The following is a 17,479-nucleotide window of genomic DNA, read 5'->3' as shown; positions in this document are numbered from 1 at the left end:
GGTCGGCAGTTCGAGACCAGCCTGGCCAACATGGTGAAACCCCGTTTCTACTAAAAATAAATACAAAAAATTAGCCAAGCGTGGTGGCAGGCGCCTGTAATCCCAGCTACTTGGGAGGCTGAGGCAGGAGAATTGCCTGAATCGGGGAGGCAGAGGTTGCAGTGAGCCGAGATCAGGCCACTGCACTCCAGCCTGGGCGACAGCGAGACTCCTGTCTCAAAAAAAATAAAAAATAGGCTGGGTGTGGTAGCTCACGCCTGTAATCCCAGCGCCGTGGGAGGCTGAGGCGGCCAGATCATGAGGTCAAGAGATCAAGACCATCCTGGCTAACATGGTGAAACCCCATCTCTACTAAGAATACAAAAAATTAGCTGGGCATGGTGGCACGCACCTGTAGTCCCAGCTACTTGGGAGGCTGAGGCAGGAGAATTGCTTGAACCCAGGAGGCGGAGGTTGCAGTGAGCCAAGATCACGCCACTGCACTCCAGCCTGGGCGACAGAGTGAGACTCCATCTCAAAAATAAATAAATAAATAAATAAATACATAAAATAAAATAAAATAAAATAAAATAAAATATGTACCCTACAACACCCTTCTCCCCATGTATTACCAGAGAGGTGCACCCTGTGCCCTCTGTTCCTGTGCTCTGTGTATTACTATACTAATATCACTGTTTAAATTACTACGAACTCACAATATGTTCCCTGGAAATTTGTCATGCCTATTTGATTCCATCTAAGATACTAATCAATTTCCAGATTCTTTCTGAACAGTATAGAGAAACTTTAAAAAACAAGAAACACAGCAGTCACTAATCTTTCCCTACACATTAGATTACACAGTTCTGATCTTTGTTTCCTCATATTACTTTGGAAGTTACATACTCATGATTCCAAAAATAGATACAAGTATACTATTGAAGTGTTCTTCCTTCAGACCTATCCACATGAAATCACTTTCTGCCTGGAGTTATCCTTTAGAACTTCTGCCACTAGCCCTTAAAGATGTACTCTTTCATTCAGGAGGGTTATTTCAGCAGAGACAGAACACTCTGCTGCCCGTCTCTTTCCCAACATACCCCACTGCCTGCTGGGCTCTGCTGCTACTGCCAAGAGTCACCTGGCAGCCTCAGTGCTGTGCTTGTCAGGTTTTCCTCAGTCTATTTTTAAGTCTTTTTTTTTTAAATTTCATTATGACTTACACAGAATTCTTTTTATTTATCCTTCCTGGAATTTGGGCTTCTTGAGTCAGTGGATTGGTGCCACACCAATTCTCGAAAATTCTCAGCAAGTATCATCTTTGATCTATTATTCTCTCTTTACACCTTCTGAGACTGATTAAAAGTAGGTCCAACCTTCTCACTTTCACTTATCTCTTTCATATTTCCTGCCATTTTTCTTTCATTCTTCCAGCCCTTTTCTGGTGTGGCCAATCTGCTATGATTTAGCAGCATTCTCTGAATTTCCAAATTTCATTGATTGTGCTTCATTTTCTCCCCCATCAATGTTAACTGTTTCGTTTCTTCCCTGCAGATAAAAGATTATCTTATCTTTAACCAAAGCCCCTTTAGTGAGGTATGGCTGACATACAGAGGCTGCACACATCTAATGATCTGATGCATACAACTCATGAGTTTGGAGAGAAAACCATCACTACAATGTAGGCCACAAACCTACTCATCAAAAGGTTCCCCCCATCCTCTTATTATTACTTTTTGTGATAAGAACACTTAAAATAAGATCCTCTTAGTAAATTCTTTCAAAAAATTGTTTTGTAGAGATGAAATGTTGCTATTTTGCCCAGGCTAGTCTCAAACTCCTCTCCTGGCCTCCCAAAACACTAGGATTACAGGCATGAGCCACCGCATCCAGCATGCAAATTTTTAAGTGTACAATACAGTATTGTTAACTACAGGCACTATGCTGTACACATCTCTAGGATTTATTCATCTCATATAACTGAAACTCTGTATCCTCCTTATTTCTTTAAATATAAAAAACACTCTGGAATTACCAGGGAAGTTTCCACTGGTTCTTTCTTGTGGTGCCTTGTTTTATTTTGATTATGTTTTACTGCAAGCTGCTAAAAGCCCTCGAAAAACACATGAGGATTCCTCAAGATCAGGATAATGACGCCTTTGTGCAGAGACAATGGTTTTCATTTACTTCTAGTATCTGAAGCTGGCTGCAAGAGCACAAGGGTCATCCTTTTGCTTCAATCTCTTGGGAACTTGTTATCTTTTTCCACTCTTTCCTCATCTACATGAAATCACTTTCTGCCTGGAGTTATCCTTTAGAACTTCTGCCACTAGCCCTTAAAGATGTACTCTTTCATTCAGAAGGGTTATTTCAGCAGAGACAGAACACTGTGCTGCCCGTCTCTTTCCCAACATACCCCACTGCCTGCTGGGCTCTGCCGCTACTGCCAAGAGTCACCTGGCAGCCTCAGTGCTGTGCTTGTCAGGTTTTCCTCAGTCTATTTTTAAGCCTTTTTCTTTTTTAGTTTCATTATGACTTACACTGAATTCTTTTTATTTATCCTTCCTGGAATTTGGGCTTCTTGAGAAGCCCACAGTGCGCTGTGGATCTCCTGATGGGGTTTACTTCAAGAGTGCAGCGCCCCAAGGTCCCAGCTTAGTAGTACAGACGGGACTGTTATGACAACCCCCAACTCGGCAGGGGCCGAACTCTGATTTCTGAATTCGCTGGCCCACATGGCTACCAAAACCACAGCTCAGCTGGAGAAGTTCTATTTTCCCTGAGCAAAAGGCAGTCTGAGTCTTGCTGCAACACATGGAGAATCTTCAGATGGGCCTTTACCCCAGCTCCCTGAAGTAATTCTACTCCCTTCTGCCTTCTGTTGAGAATTTGTCAGTCTGTTGTTCCTTTATAAGTCATGTCTTTTTTTTCTACAGTTGCTCTTAAGATTTTGCTTTTCGGTCTTCTACAATTTTAAGTCTTCTTTTAGAAAATTTGCTCAGCTCTTACGGCTTACTGCTTTTTTCAGCTCCATTTAATCTACAGTTTAACTGTTCATTTAGCTTATTTCAATACTATGTTTTCACTTCTTGAAGTTCTAAGTTTTCCATATCCTCATTTTTTTATAGTATCCCTTTCCATTATGGTTTCTATTTCTTTTTAGAACATCTCTAGTCATTGTGAACATCTCTTGTGGTACATTATTTCCTTGTGTGGTTATGAACTCATTTTCTCTCCTGCGGTAGTAAATGTCCCTACAGAGTGGTCTTACCCTTGTTTTTCCCAGGAATGACAGGGATTTATGTTAAATCCTTTGAGACAAAGATTTCTGTACATGTGGAGAGTGGGACTGAGATTCTCCAACAACTGCAGACACAAGCTTTGCCAATTCCTTGGGCCAAGGTTTTCCAGTTCTACTCTCAAGCTTGACTTGCTTAAACTGTAGTTACATTTTGAAGATCTCTAGGTGTATGTGTGTAGGTGAGGTGAGGATGAGAGATTCATACTAGCTCTGTCCTAGAAGTGTGAGTCAATTAAGAGTCCTGATCCTCTAGGAGCATGCCATGGCTCGAGGTCAACACGTGCACAGATTTCTACCTTTAACCTACATCATTCACACATTTCAGCAAGCCCCCACTATTTGCCAGGTACTTTCTAGGACTACAATGGGATTAGAATTGTATTTGCCTCTAGAAGCATATAGAAAAGAACAACTGCCATGGAGATAGAAGTTTCAAAAGATCTGAGCTAAAAGTTGGAGACTTCAGGTGGGTATACAGGCCCTGCTGGAAGCAGAGACATATCCACCAACACAAGTCTGTAAGAGCAGCACATGATTCGGAAGGACTGGAACGAGACAAAAAAAAAAGTGAGTAACAGCTATTTCCACCATCTTTTCTTGCCTCCATAATGCACGAACGTCTTGGCTGATGCTCTCAAGGGCAAACACCAGGTTCTTATTAGGCTGTGCTCCCAAGTCATGGTCTGGTTCTAAGTGTGAAGATGAAACATGATCACATTGAAAATTTGAAATCACTGGTCATCACAGAGCTGGGAAAATTACTGTGAACCTCACAGGCAGGTTAAAACTGCCCCTGGAATGATTGGCCCCAGATGTGATGTGCAACTCAAAGATCTAGAAAAATGACAGAATAATCTACTCCTATCCCAATAGTTTGGTTTCAAAGTGAGGTTATACTGACAACCTCAGCTGGCATCATGGACCATGAAGAAAGAGATGAAAATACAGGAGGGAAAATCCTGGGATTCTTTTTTTTTTTTTTTTTTTTTTAATTTAGAGACAGGGTCTCACTCCATCACCCAGGCTGGAGTATAATGGAGCAGTCACAGCTCACTGCAGGCTCGAACTCCTGGGCTCTAGGTATCCATCCTTCAGGGGTTTCTTTTCTAGGGATGTTAATACATGTATACAAACAAAATGACTCAGTGGGGGAAAAAAAGGGAATAATAGTTTATAGCCAGAATGTGAAGGCTTTTCAACAAGTCATATGAAAGAATCTGTATCTTATCCTAACCGTTGAAAGGGAACCCTTGAAAGATTAATAAGCTGATACATAAAAAAAAGATTGGCTCAATAGACACACAACTCTTGAAGTTACCTATGAAATAGGAAGTCAAAAAAATAAAGTTTATGTCTCACTACTGAGGTGAGACAAAGATGTTTACCTAAAGCACTGGGCAAGGATGTCAAGAGAGGCACAAGACAGAGACCTGCAGGTTGCCAAATTTAGCAAACAACAAAACCAAAAACAACAAAAAACAAGAAAGGATAAATCTGAGTTTTTTTTTTTAAGAAGAAGAATTTTTTAGTGTGTCTTAGCAAGTCGTATCTGAGATACACTAGACGTATACTAAGAAAGTATTCACTATTGATCTGAAATTCAAATTTAACTGAGTATCAGCCAATTATCTACAAATAAGATAATAAGATTTGAAGAACCGGGAAGGAAAATGTCTATGCATGAGGAAAGATTAAGACTAAATGAACTGTCAAGGCCTGGTCAGCACAGCCAAGACATGTGCTTACCTGCATTGTGACTAGCCTGTCATCCACCATCACCTCCTTGGTCAGAAAGTCAGCTCCTATTGTGGCTTTGTACTGATTGCTGAATTTCTTATTCACATACTGGTTCATGAGTGATGTCTTCCCGACTCTGAAATTGGAGAAAAACCATAAGTATAAGTCAAATAGGAGGGTCCTGAAACTGACACGAATTACTTGAAGCATTTAAAAGAATCTGCCTGACCTGAAGGACAAGAAACTGCCCTCACAGCAAAGGGCAATGCCAGTAGCCTTCCGAGCATTACACTTTTGAAGTTTTGTGTTTTCTCTCTGGGTAAAAATATAGGGTACAGATGTGGGGCAGATGTGGAAAAGCTGCTTACATGTTTTGGCACAGCCAGGTCAAATGGTAGAGCCTAGTATTATTTTTTCCATTCTAGAAGGATGCCAGCAAATATACTCCTTTCTAAAAGAAGCTTCACTATTAAGACTGTTCTGCTATTCCAACAGTATCCCTGCTATCTTAGATGTTTCTCCATTTAGTGGCTGCTATTTAGCTTGATGAAGTAACACCAGGAGGAAGACCTTGGCTTTCAGCAGACACACACCACTCAGACAATTTGCTGCTTTAAAGTTTAAAATCTGAAGCAGAAAAAGCACCAATATATCACCAAAACAAATCCACCTCAAAGAATGCTCCTCCAAATATGTTTTCCAGTAAGAAAACTCAGCAAGAGACAATGTGTGATTTTTGTGTGATAAGGTTAAGGTAACCTAAAGATAATACAAAAACCTTCCCCCCATAGCCAGTGATATCACCTTTCTTGGCCACAAAGGAACATGTTCATATTTGTGTTAAAGAACCTGGAGGTACCTAGACAGCCGAAGGCAGTGTTTTCCAACCCAGACCATCTGAGCCAGAATCTACAAGGTGAGAGGTGGCAAAACCTGGAATCGAACAAGGGCTTGGTGAGACTTTTTGCACAAGTTTGGGGAAGGCAGGCCTAAAAGCACTATCTTTCCATCCCGACGGGGATGGAGTTGCAGGGTAGGAGAGAGAGCACAAATCTAGGCCCTAGCCCACTGGTCTGGGGCTGGGCAAATGCTAGCGAACAAAAGGTTCTTCAAAGGCTGGGCATGGTGGCTCAAGCCTGTAATCTCAGCACTTTGGGAGGTCGAGACGAGTGGATTGCTTGAGCCCAGGAGTTTGAGACCAGCCTGGGCAACATGGTGGAACCCTGTCTCTATAAAAAATACAAAAATTTAACCAGGAGTGGTAGCACATACTGGTGGTCCCAGCTACTCTGGAGGCTGAGGTGGGAGGATTGCTTAAGACCAGGAGGTTGAGGCTGCAGTGAGCTGTGATTGCACCATTCACTCTAGTCTGGGCAACAGAGCGAGACCCTGTCTCTCATACACATACAAAAAAAGGTTCTGCAGGTGATTCAAATAAGCCAGTCAAGACAGAAAAACCTCTGGCTTTTCAAAGGAAGGGCAGGGGACTTTGGAATAAAGAAGCATACCTGCATTTGCTATTGTTGTTATTTTTAAAAATACATAAGCTTCCAATGAGTCAAAGCTTTCATGGGTCCCTTCAGATGCCAAGTCTGAAAAGCCTACCACAGAATCTTTTTATTTTAAGAGTTGGGGTCTTGCTCTGTCACTCGGGCTGCAGTGCAACGGCATGATCATAGCTTGCTACAGCCTCAAACTCCTGGGCTCAAGCCATCCTCTCGCCTCGGCCTCCCCAGCAGGTGGAACTACAGGTACGGCACCTGGCTAAATTTTTTTTGTAGAGACAGGTCTCCAACTCCTGGGCTCAAGCAATCCTCCCCTCAGCCTCCAAAGCACTGGGATTATGGGCATGAGCCACCTCACCCAACATACCACAGAATCTTAAGAGCCATTAGAGTTAGCTACATGGTTAGTGGCACATCTAGAATCAGAACCCAGTTCTGCCGTCCCAGGCTCTTTTGCAGATAGATCTGAAGCAGGCACAGCAGCAGGAGGATACTGTATGGTGCACTAAGAACGCACATCTGGGTCGGGCGCGGTGGCTCACGCCTGTAATCCCAGCACTTTGGGAGGCCAAGGCAGGCGGATCACGAGGTCAGGAGATCAAGACCATCATGGCTAACACGGTGAAACCCCATCTCTACCAAAAATACAAAAAACTAGCCGGGCGTGGTGGCAGGCGCCTGTAGTCCCAGCTCCTCGGGAGGCTGAGGCAGGAGAATGGCGTTAATCCGGGAGGCGGAGCTTGCAGTGAGCCGAGATCGCGCCACTGCACTCCAGCCTGGGCGACAGAGCAAGACTCTGTCTCCAAAAAAAAAAAAAAGCACATCTGCTAGGCCAGATGCCAATGGCAATACATCTACATAAGGAAGACTCCCCAGCCTGGCCAGCTTGGAGAAAAGGGATTCCATGAAAATGCCTATCCTTAGTTGAGTTTAAATAGCCATCCGTTCCCCATAAAAATCATGCTAAAAACTAGAGAACAAAAGGTTATATAACAAGGGATCATCTAAATTTCTGCCATGGAGGGAAACATGTAAGGCCCTAAGCCTCACTATGAAAGCACGAAGTGGCAGCACGCACAGTGTGGGCTCTGCAGCAGAGAGGCTTAGCTCTGAGCCAATCTGTTAGCTCAAATTCATGAGTAACTTACCCAGAATCTCCCAGGATGATAACCTTCAGCAACACTTTCTTCCTAGAGGTCATCCTTCAAACTAAAGGGGGAAAAGGAGAAATCACTGTGAGTGTGATGGAAACACCAAAACAAAACACCTCCCTTGCACAAATGTCTGAGCAGCCCCAACAGTAAAGGGCCCTGAACCTTCCTGCTAGGTATCTTCCTTTCACCCAGGGGGCCCTGATAAAAAACAGTATCACTCACCAGAACTCTGGACCCAAGAGCTAGGCAGAACAGCACAGCAGGGCCATCCTGCCCCTGCAAGCTGTTGGAGAGAATGTATTCTCTCACTTGGGTGGTGGATCAATTGAATGGATCGGCAATTTGAACTAATGCTCCAACTTACTCAACAGCTTGGTCCTTGCTTCATTCAGGTCGCTGCTTCAGTATCACTTTCTCAAAGAAGTGACCGCTTTATTTAAAGCAGCATAACCCCTCATTTGCTCTCTATCCCGTTACTCTGCTTGCTTTTCCTTCAGAGCACTTACCACTAATTGACATTTTTATGTACTATATTAATCTAGTCTATCCCTTTTCTAACAATCTCCATGAAGACAGTTTTACTCCCCACTGTATACTCAATGCCAAGTAGAAATTTATTAAATGTTGGGTACCGTCTGAATACTTGACTCTGCAGCTCTAGGGACTACTCTTTTCCAGAAAATCTTTCAGGCAGCCTTGTCTACTCATAACCAGAAGATGTGAAAAATGCCTGATCTCTGCTCAACTGTCTTCCAGGACTTGCCACAGCATGGTCTATCTACTCATCAAGACAGGGCTCCTGCTGTAGCTGCCTCTCATTTGCCAGGGTATGACTCAGTGACTTCCAGAAAATGAATGGGACTCAGAAGAACTACTTGTTAGTTTCCTCTTTAACCACCTACCTTTTGAAGGCAAGGCTGACAGCAGTGCCTATAGTGGGAGTGACTTAAGCAGCAGATATGAACCCAGGCCACAAGGATTTCTATTCTGGTTTTGCCGCTTATTAATTTAGCTATATGACCTTGAGCCAGTCATTTAATTTCTCTGTTGGAATAGGGAATATAGAGATGACAGCTCTTATGTCCTAAGAATGCTGTGAAGACTGAATAAATAAAATGCTCAGGACAGTAACTAGAATACAGTAGATGATTAGTAAATACTGGCCACTACCATCTTAAGGTATGCCAAATACAGAGATGAGTAACAGAACACAGAGTCCAGAAGACAGTGAGAGAAGCAGCAGGTTACAGCTCCTAGGCAAGGTAATCCAGCTATCCCTCTCTTTCCAGATGCTTGGCTGTCAATTGTTCTCTTTCTCAACAGGTGGTATTACACCCAAGACCACTAACTAAAAGGAAATATCAGACCTGACTACTGTCCTAAAGGGCAGGATTTGCTAAGAAGGCCTACGCTCTTGAAAGTAACCATCCTCGATGGCTTCAGAGTCTGTTTCTGGCTACAAGAACAGTATGGGAATAGGAGCCAGACTAGAGGATGGTTTGCTAGCCACACACCCCAGGTCCCATGACCTATGCAGAGGGTCAAGCTGTTTCTCTGCCAAAAGCCTCATGCCCATGGCTGGATTGTGAAGACACAGTATCTCAGCCCACCAGCATTCATCTAGAAAGTTCTTACTAGTGCTAGTTAGGGGCAGTATAAGATGACTTGGAGTTCTGTCTTCCATCATAATCAGCACTGAGAGGTATACCCCAAACTATCCATTATATGTGGAGCCCCACTATTTCCCTACCTTTCTCCCCAGGGACCGCTTTGACTGGTCAAAGTTTAAATGTCACACTCTAAGGTCTGGTATCACATTTTAAGATAGAGATCAGATGATGATAATGGGGGCAAGTTTCAAATCGAAAGAAGGGGAGGCCAAGGTGGGCAAATCATGAGGTCAGGAGTTCGAGACCAGCCTGGCCAACATGGTGAAACCCTGTCTCTACTAAAAATAGAAAAGGCTGGGCACAGTGGCTCATGCTTGTAATAACGGCACTTTGGGAGGCCCGAGGCGGGTGGATCACAAGGTCAGGAGTTCAAGACCAGCCTGGCTAACATGATGAAACCCTGTCTCTACTAAAAATACAAAAATTGCTGGGCACAGTGGCTCATGCCTGCAATCCTAGTACTTTGGGAGGCCAAGGTGGGCGGATCATGAGATCAGGAGATCGAGACCAGCCTGGCTAACACGGTGAAACCCCGTCTCTACTAAAAATATGAAAAATTAGCTGGGCGTGGTGGCATGCGCCTGTAGTCCCAGCTACTCAGGAGGCTGAGGCTGGAGAACGGCTTGAACCCGGGAGGTGGAGGTTGCAGTGAGCCGAGATTGCGCCACTGCACTCCAGCCTAGGCGACAGAGCGAGACTCCGTCTCAAAAAAACAAAAAACAAAACAAAATTAGCTGGGCATGGTGGCACGCGCCTGTAATCCCAGCTACTCAGGAGGCTGAGGCAGGAGAATCGTTTGAACCCGGGAGGCGGAGTTTGCAGTGAGCCGACATCACGCCACTGCACTCCAGCCTGGGTGACAGTGCGAGGCACTGTCTCAAATAAATAAATAAATAAATAAATAAATAAATAAATAAATAAATAAATATTAGCTCGGTGGGTGCCTGTAATTCCAGCTATTCAGGAGACTGAGGCAGGAGAATCGCTTGAACCCAGGAGGCAGAGGTTGCAGTGAGTGGTGGGGAAGGGAAAAAAAGGCTGGGTGTGGTGGCTCACACCTGTAATGCCAGCACTTTGGGAGGCCAAGGCAGGTGGATCACTTGAGGTCAGCAGTTCAAGACCACCCTGGCCAACATAGTGAAACTCCATCTCTACTAAATACACAAAAAAATAGCTGGGCATGGTGGTGCACACCTGTAGTCCCAGCTACTCGGGAGGCTGAGGCAGGAGAATCGGTTAAATCCAGGAGGCAGAGGTTGCAGTGAGCTGAGATCACACCACCGCACTCCAGCCTGGGCGACAGAGCAAGACTCTTTTTCAAAAAGGAAAAAAAAAGAAAAGAGGTAAAAAGATGATAAAAGGATCTGCAAAGATATTTGGAGAATATTTATGAAAGTGACTGATTTTAAGAATGGGAAAAGGGATTTGCATAACTTGCTTTGTTAATAGGTTTCACTGGTGTACCAATGTTGTTTAATAATATTAAAAAGAAAAAAACCAGGAAATACACTTCAACCTCCACACTCCTACATGATAGAATTCATGTGTTTCCTTCCCTTTGAGTTTCTACCCACACGTGTCACAAAGCAGTGACCGTGAGACCACCTTACGTCTTAATGTCTAATATTCCTCTGAGTGAATTAAGCATTTAAATAGCCATTCCCGCTCTTTATTTAATATAACAAAAATCTGGCAAAAATGCTGTAATCTATGGGATTACTTCCTTGAGATACAGCAACACCTGTGTGAGGGTTGATGGGTGGGTAGATCTTTCTAGATCTTGACTCGTAAGACTATCACAGGCCACATGTGGCACAAGCCCACTGAGAAAGACTGGGACAGACAAAGCTGGCAGGCAGGGCAGTGGCAGGTCATCAGCAGCAGAAGTTCTTGCAAGAGTCCATACAGAAGATGGCGCAGGCACAGGGAGACTGTGCCGACTCAATACCTTGACTTAGAATGCTCAATCTTGGGGGTGCAAGTATCTCTTTTGACAGCTCCTTAGGCTCCCCATAAGGACATGCCCAGCAGAGTCACTGTGTTCCATGAAACAAAAGCCTGGGTGGCCCATCAGTTATCCATGGCTCTTTCCCATCCAAATGTAATTTACCAACCAGGGGACATTTTACCATAAGGACCATGCCCAGAAACAAATGTTATGTTCTGCCTTATCTAGCTCCCAAGGAAAAAGAGCTAGAAAGTTAAACAAAAGTCAAATTCTCATGCAAGGAAAGGATTCTGTCAACTGTAACTCACAGATTCTGTTTAGAGATGGGATTACTGAGTCCAAAGCAAAGTTTTGGCCAGGCACGGCCTGGCTCACGCCTATAATCCCAGCACTTTGGGAGGCCGAGAAGGGTGAATCACCTGAGGCCAGGAGTTCGAGACCAGCCTGGCCAACATGGTAAAACTCTGTCTCTACCAAAAATACAAAAAATTAGCTGGTCGTGGTGGTGGGCAACTAATCCCAGCTACCAAAAAGGCTGAAGCAGGAGAATCGCTTGAACTCAGGAGGTGGAGGTTTCAGTGAGCTGAGATCACACCACTGCACTCCAGCCTGGGCAACAAGAGCAAAATTGTCTTAAAAAAAAAAAAAAAAAAAAAAAGCAAAGCTTTCATGATTTTTGCTAATTCACTTTCCTGAAAGATTTTTCCAATTTATACAACAATCACTATTACAGTGGTTAGCACGAGTACAGGACCTAAATGAGAAAAATAATTTTACAGAGAAAAAAAGAATCTGAATAAACAGTCTATGGGAGCCTTAATGTAAAGACTTGCATTCATGCATTCTCTCCTATTTAAACAAGTCCAGGGTTGTTGTTGTTGTTTTTGAGGTGGGGAGGGGAGGCTGGGGAGCATTTAATATAAACAATCCAGTTTTTATTCATAAAAATAAATAAATACACAAGAAATGTCCCTTCCCCTAAAACACTAATGACAAGAGACTTGCCTTTACAGTCTTGAAAAGCATGTTATAAAAATACAGCATTAACAGTGGGGTGCTGGAATAGGACTAAACCGATCAATGAAAGAGACACCAGAAATGAACAATTTTGACAAATATGGCATTATAAAATTCAGTGGCAAAAAGATGAACAATTCACTAAATGGTAAGAGCCAGAAAAATTTTGGTGAGAATTAAGATCTCTACATCTCCTCTTCCAAGAGATTCCCAAAGGAGTAAAGATTTAAATGTAAAAATGGTTACACATGAAGCAGAAAGGAATACATACAAATATTAGCAAGTTGTTCCATGTGGTGGGATTACAGATGTTTTTGTTTCCTTATACTTAACTGTGACTCTTAGAGGAGCATATTACCTTTACACTCAAACAGCCACCTCCACTTTGGAGAAAAATGTTAATCTGTTGATTTTTTCAAATCAATTTCTGATGACAAAAATCTCCACTCATCATGTAAGACAAATTACATTTAAATGCAGATTTTCATCTTCACTCAGGGCTTGCTAAGCATTTCAGAGTTGTTGCAAATGGTACTAAACAGCTGATACTAAGAATTCCACATCTTCTTTCAGCAGGACATTGATGGCTTTAAACTGGCAAAAGTTAAAAGGTATATTTTTGTTCTTAATGTTCTCCCAGATCAAGAATGGGACACTTGTTTCTAGAAAAGAGCCAGGGGCCAGGCGTGGTGGCTCATGCCTGTAATCCCAGCATTTTGGGAGGCTGAGGTAGGTGGATCACGAGGTCAAGAGATTGACAAATCCATCCTGGCCAACATGGTGAAACCCCAGCTATACTAAAAATACAAAAATTAAGCTGCGCGTGGTGGCACGTGCTTGTAATCTCAGCTACTTGGGAGGCTGAGGCAGGAGAATCGCTTGAACCTGGAAGGTGGAGGCTGCAGTGAGCCGAGATCACACCACTGCACTCTAGCATGGGCAACAAGAGTGAAACTCCATCTCAAAAAAAAAAAAAAAAGCCAGGAACAAAACACACTAAATGCAACTTTTGCTACAAGAAGCTGCCCAAGCAGAGTTAGCTTCAAAATGTCCAAAAGCAATTTCTGCTTTTGTTATCAATTTCTATTTCCATCTTCATGGATTTCTGAAGACTGAAATTATTTTTTAAAAGCCTATGGCCAGGCATGGTGACTCATGCCTGTAATCCCAGCACTCTGAGAGGCTGAGGCGGGCAGATCACTTGAGGTCAAGAGTTCGAGACCAGCCTGGCCAACATGGTAAAAACCCATCTCTACTGAAAATACAAAAATTAGCTGGGTGTGGTGAAACACACCTGTAATAACTACTCGGGAAGCTGAGGCAGGAGAATCACTTGAACCCAGGAGGCAGAGGTTGCAGTGAGCCGAGATTGCATCACTGCGCTCCAGCCTGGGCAACAGAGCGAAATGAAGTCAAAGATTAAAAAAAAAAAAAAAAAAAAGGCTACAAAGTTTGAAATTTCTAACTGGAAAACAGTTCTCTAAAGCACCGACCACTTCCTCTCACAGGAGAATCTGCAGCCAACAGAGTAGAAAGGAAGAAAGAGTTACATAAGATCTCTGAGACCTGGTCCTTCAAGGAAAGCATTTTAGATAACATCCATTAATCCATGTATATATTAATATCCTCTAAAAACTTTCTAGAATAAGGTATATTCATAACACATTTCTTTCCTTCTGCCACCAAACCAAACCTCACCAGTGTGCATCGGAAGAAGCTCCTCAGAGCGAAACTACCAGTATTGGTACCAGTATTTGAACGATGAAACAATTCTTTCTTTCAAGTACAATGTTTCTCATAACAAATCAAAAGCTGGCATCTTCCTTTATTCCCCTGCAGTCATCACCTTCTTCATCTATGCCACAGAAAAGCCAAATGGCCACATAAGCAGACAAAATAAGGAAACACCAGCAGGTAAAAAGATCAAGAAAAATATTGTTCAAGGGCTTGGGTGGGCAGAGGTCGGCGGTCAGAAAGAGGTTAACCAGGAATACACAGGGGTACCTAGGGGAAGGGCAAAGGACTGCTATGGTGAAAATGAGGACAGCAGGGAAGGGCTAGGAAGTTGGGGGTCAGTTAGCAATTCGAAAGTCTGAATTCTTGCAGGTAGGATAATAGCTCACGTGGAGGTGAAGGCTTTATGGTGTTGCAGGAATTGAAAGCAAAGTATAGTAGTCCCCACTTATCCATGGGGGATAGGCCCCAAGACCCCCAGTGAATGCCTGAAACAAAGCAAGTACCAAACTTGTCATCCATCAGGACACATTGATGATGTTCATGTTTTCCACCTACAAATTTAATGCTTTTTCCATTGTAACTAACCACTCATCATACACTGTGGCTTTTACCTTTTGCAGTATGAGGTGTCACAGCAAAATTAGCATGATTTTCTTTTTCCTTCTTCACAATTTCAAGGATAGAAAATATGTTCTCACAAATTTTAGCAACCTCGGCATACAATTTTTTCACTTTCCTTATTAAGTCAACAATTTTTACCTTTTCACTTCAAGAGCTTCTCTGTGGCATAACCAAATTGCCAGCATCTTGTGCTTTGGGACCATTATTAAGTCAATTATGAGTTACTTGAACACAAGCATTGCAACACTGATGTGATAACCAAGACAGCTACTAAGTGACTAATGGGCAGGTAGCATCTATGGTGTAGAAACCCTGGACAAAGCGATGATTCACTTCCTGGGTGGGATAGCACAAGCTTCATCAAGCTAATCCAAACAGCACGCAATTTAAAACTTATGGCAGGGTGCAGTGGCTCATGCCTGTAATCCCAGAACTCTGGGAGGCTGAGGCAGGAAGACTGCTTAAGGCCAGGAGTTTTGAGACCAACCTGGGCAATATGTTGAAACCCAATCGCTACAAAATATTTAATACATTACCTGGGCATGGTGGTACACTCCTGTAAGTCCCAGTTACTCGGCAGGCCGAGGTGGGAAGATGGCTTGAGCCCAGGAGTTTAAGGCTCCAGTGAGCTATGATCGCTCCACTGCCCTCCAGCCTGGGTGACAGAACAACCCTCTGTCTCAAAAAGCAGACAAACAAAAGGAAACTTAAGAATAGTATTTCTATAGTTTCCTGTTTAATATTTTCAGACCACGATTGACTGCAGATAAAGAGGATTACTATATCTGCAAAGCCATCAAAACAACAGTGTAAAATGCAGGAGATGAAATTGAACCAGGTGTTCATCACATCCACAGTCAGACAGCAACGAAGTGGCAGAGCTGGAATTACCAGGAGTGTCAGCCCAGATCCTACCACGCCATTTTGCAGTACCAGCTCTCACCCAAAGGAGGATTCTGGCTTGTGAGGGCTGGGACTTTTAACAAGTCTTTTATGGCAATTCAGGCATACACACTAAGTTTGGAAACCACTGATGTGAAGAGTCTACAACTACTGTTCTGATTTACATGTTGTGCCCGATCCAAAACCGTAATGATAGCACTAGATATTTGAACAAATGCTAAAGGTTCAACAAAGCCATGACAGTTAAACCAATTAATGTTCTATAGTTTGTTAACATTTTTAGTCGGTTGGTGTTTCCAAGTTGCCTGTCTGCAACAGCTGGGTCCTAATCACAGTTGGCTTTTCTGCTTCCCTGCACTGTTCCCACCCTAACTATGGTATCAAATTGTAGAAAACTCAGGAAGGTACGAAAGAATGAAGACAAAAAGCTACTGACAATTCCATCTGCCAGAAGCAATCACTATTAGTATTAGAGTATATGTCTTTCTAGTTTTCCTTCAAATGGTTGAGGTTATATACCATGTATAACTTTGCATCTTGCTTTTTCTATATTAAATATCTTCCCATGTTATTAACATTAAGGTTGCATGATATTCAGCACATGGATAATCTCAAAATTTCCCTTGCTGCTAAGTATGCATTGTTTTCAATTATGATGAGATGAACCTACATATACACTCTGTCAGCATAATCTGATCAGACTCACAAATGTTTTAATCACTCAGCATTTCTTGGATTAGTAGAATACATTTCATCCATGTGTCTCTCAGTCTGCTGATGGTCTTTGCCTACCCTGCCTACTAGAATGTGACTTATTGCACATATGATCTAAATATAGCACTGGGAAGGAAGCATCATAGGGATACAGAGTTCGGAAGTAGTAGGCTTCTGAGCAGATTCCAAAGTAACATTCCACACTTTCACCAGCATGGAACATGGGTAAATGTCTCTCTGTCCATCTCATTTTCTTCCAAGACTTCATGCTCTGTATATGACCATTAGAGAAGACCCAGCAGTCATCCTGCCCTCAAAACTGATAGACTTCAAGGCTCAGAGTGAAGTAGGCAAGCAATATTTGCTCATAAAGTTTTGGAGAAGGTCATGAGGAGAGACCAGAAAGGCATCGAAAGTCACATAATACTACTGCACTGGGCATCAAGCAGAACAGCAGTGTCTGGTGTAGGCAGACTCTTCTCAACTTCCCAAACTGAGGAATCTAATTAGGGCCTGAATAGTGAAGACCCCCTGAAACCGCAAGACATCACTACCACTTACGGAATGCACTTTGTGCCGGGGACTGTACTACAGACTTTCCTGGGGCAATTTGTTTACTCCTCCAACAAACCACGCCTATAGGGATACAATGAGAATTCCCATTTAACAGATGAAGAAAAAGAAGCTCATCAGCAGTCACTTGGTTTCTAAAAATATTCATTCTGGGGAGGCGGCAAGAATACAAAGACCAGTAGTCTGACAAGGAAGAAGGAAGGGGATGAGTGGACTCTGGCCAAGCAACTTTTGTGGAATAATGAAGTCATTTGGGGGCACTCGGGAAGTAGGCTGTCAGTCTGTTGTTCCATTTAGAGTTACCACCTCTAGGAGGAAACTCAGTAGGAAAAGACAGAAGCCTTCGAAAAGAAACATTAAGGATCTAGGGGGGCAGGATAAACACTTTCATTACAATGAAAATATCTAGTGAGAGAAGCACATCAAGGAGCTGACCAAATACCTTAAAGAATTTTTTTTTTTTTTTTTGAGACAGTCTTGCCCAGGTTGGAGTACAGTGGCGCGATCTCTGCTCACTGCAACTTCCCCCTCCAGGGTTCAGGCAACTCTGTCTCAGCCTCCCGAATAGCTAGGACTGCAGGTGCGAGCCACCACGCCTTTTTGTATTTTTAGTAGAGATG

General features: G+C 43.0%; 1 protein-coding gene across 1 annotated transcript in view; it reads right to left on the bottom strand.

Moving 5' to 3' along the window:
* Positions 1-17,479, bottom strand: part of RAB7A (RAB7A, member RAS oncogene family) — an 81,023-nt gene that overhangs the window by 11,741 nt on the left and 51,803 nt on the right. The window contains exons 2-3 of the mRNA XM_019023598.4: positions 7,671-7,731; positions 5,027-5,153 (exon numbers count right to left, since the gene is read on the bottom strand). Of these exons, the coding sequence (XP_018879143.1) occupies positions 5,027-5,153; positions 7,671-7,723 (180 nt within the window). The 5' untranslated portion in view covers positions 7,724-7,731. The remainder of the gene's footprint in view (positions 1-5,026; positions 5,154-7,670; positions 7,732-17,479) is intronic.

This window comes from Gorilla gorilla, chromosome 2 (assembly GCF_029281585.2).
Source record: "Gorilla gorilla gorilla isolate KB3781 chromosome 2, NHGRI_mGorGor1-v2.1_pri, whole genome shotgun sequence".
NCBI classification, from domain to species: Eukaryota; Metazoa; Chordata; class Mammalia; order Primates; family Hominidae; genus Gorilla; species Gorilla gorilla.
The sequence above is the reverse complement of the archived record's forward strand: the minus strand, read 5'-3'. Positions and strand labels throughout refer to the sequence as shown.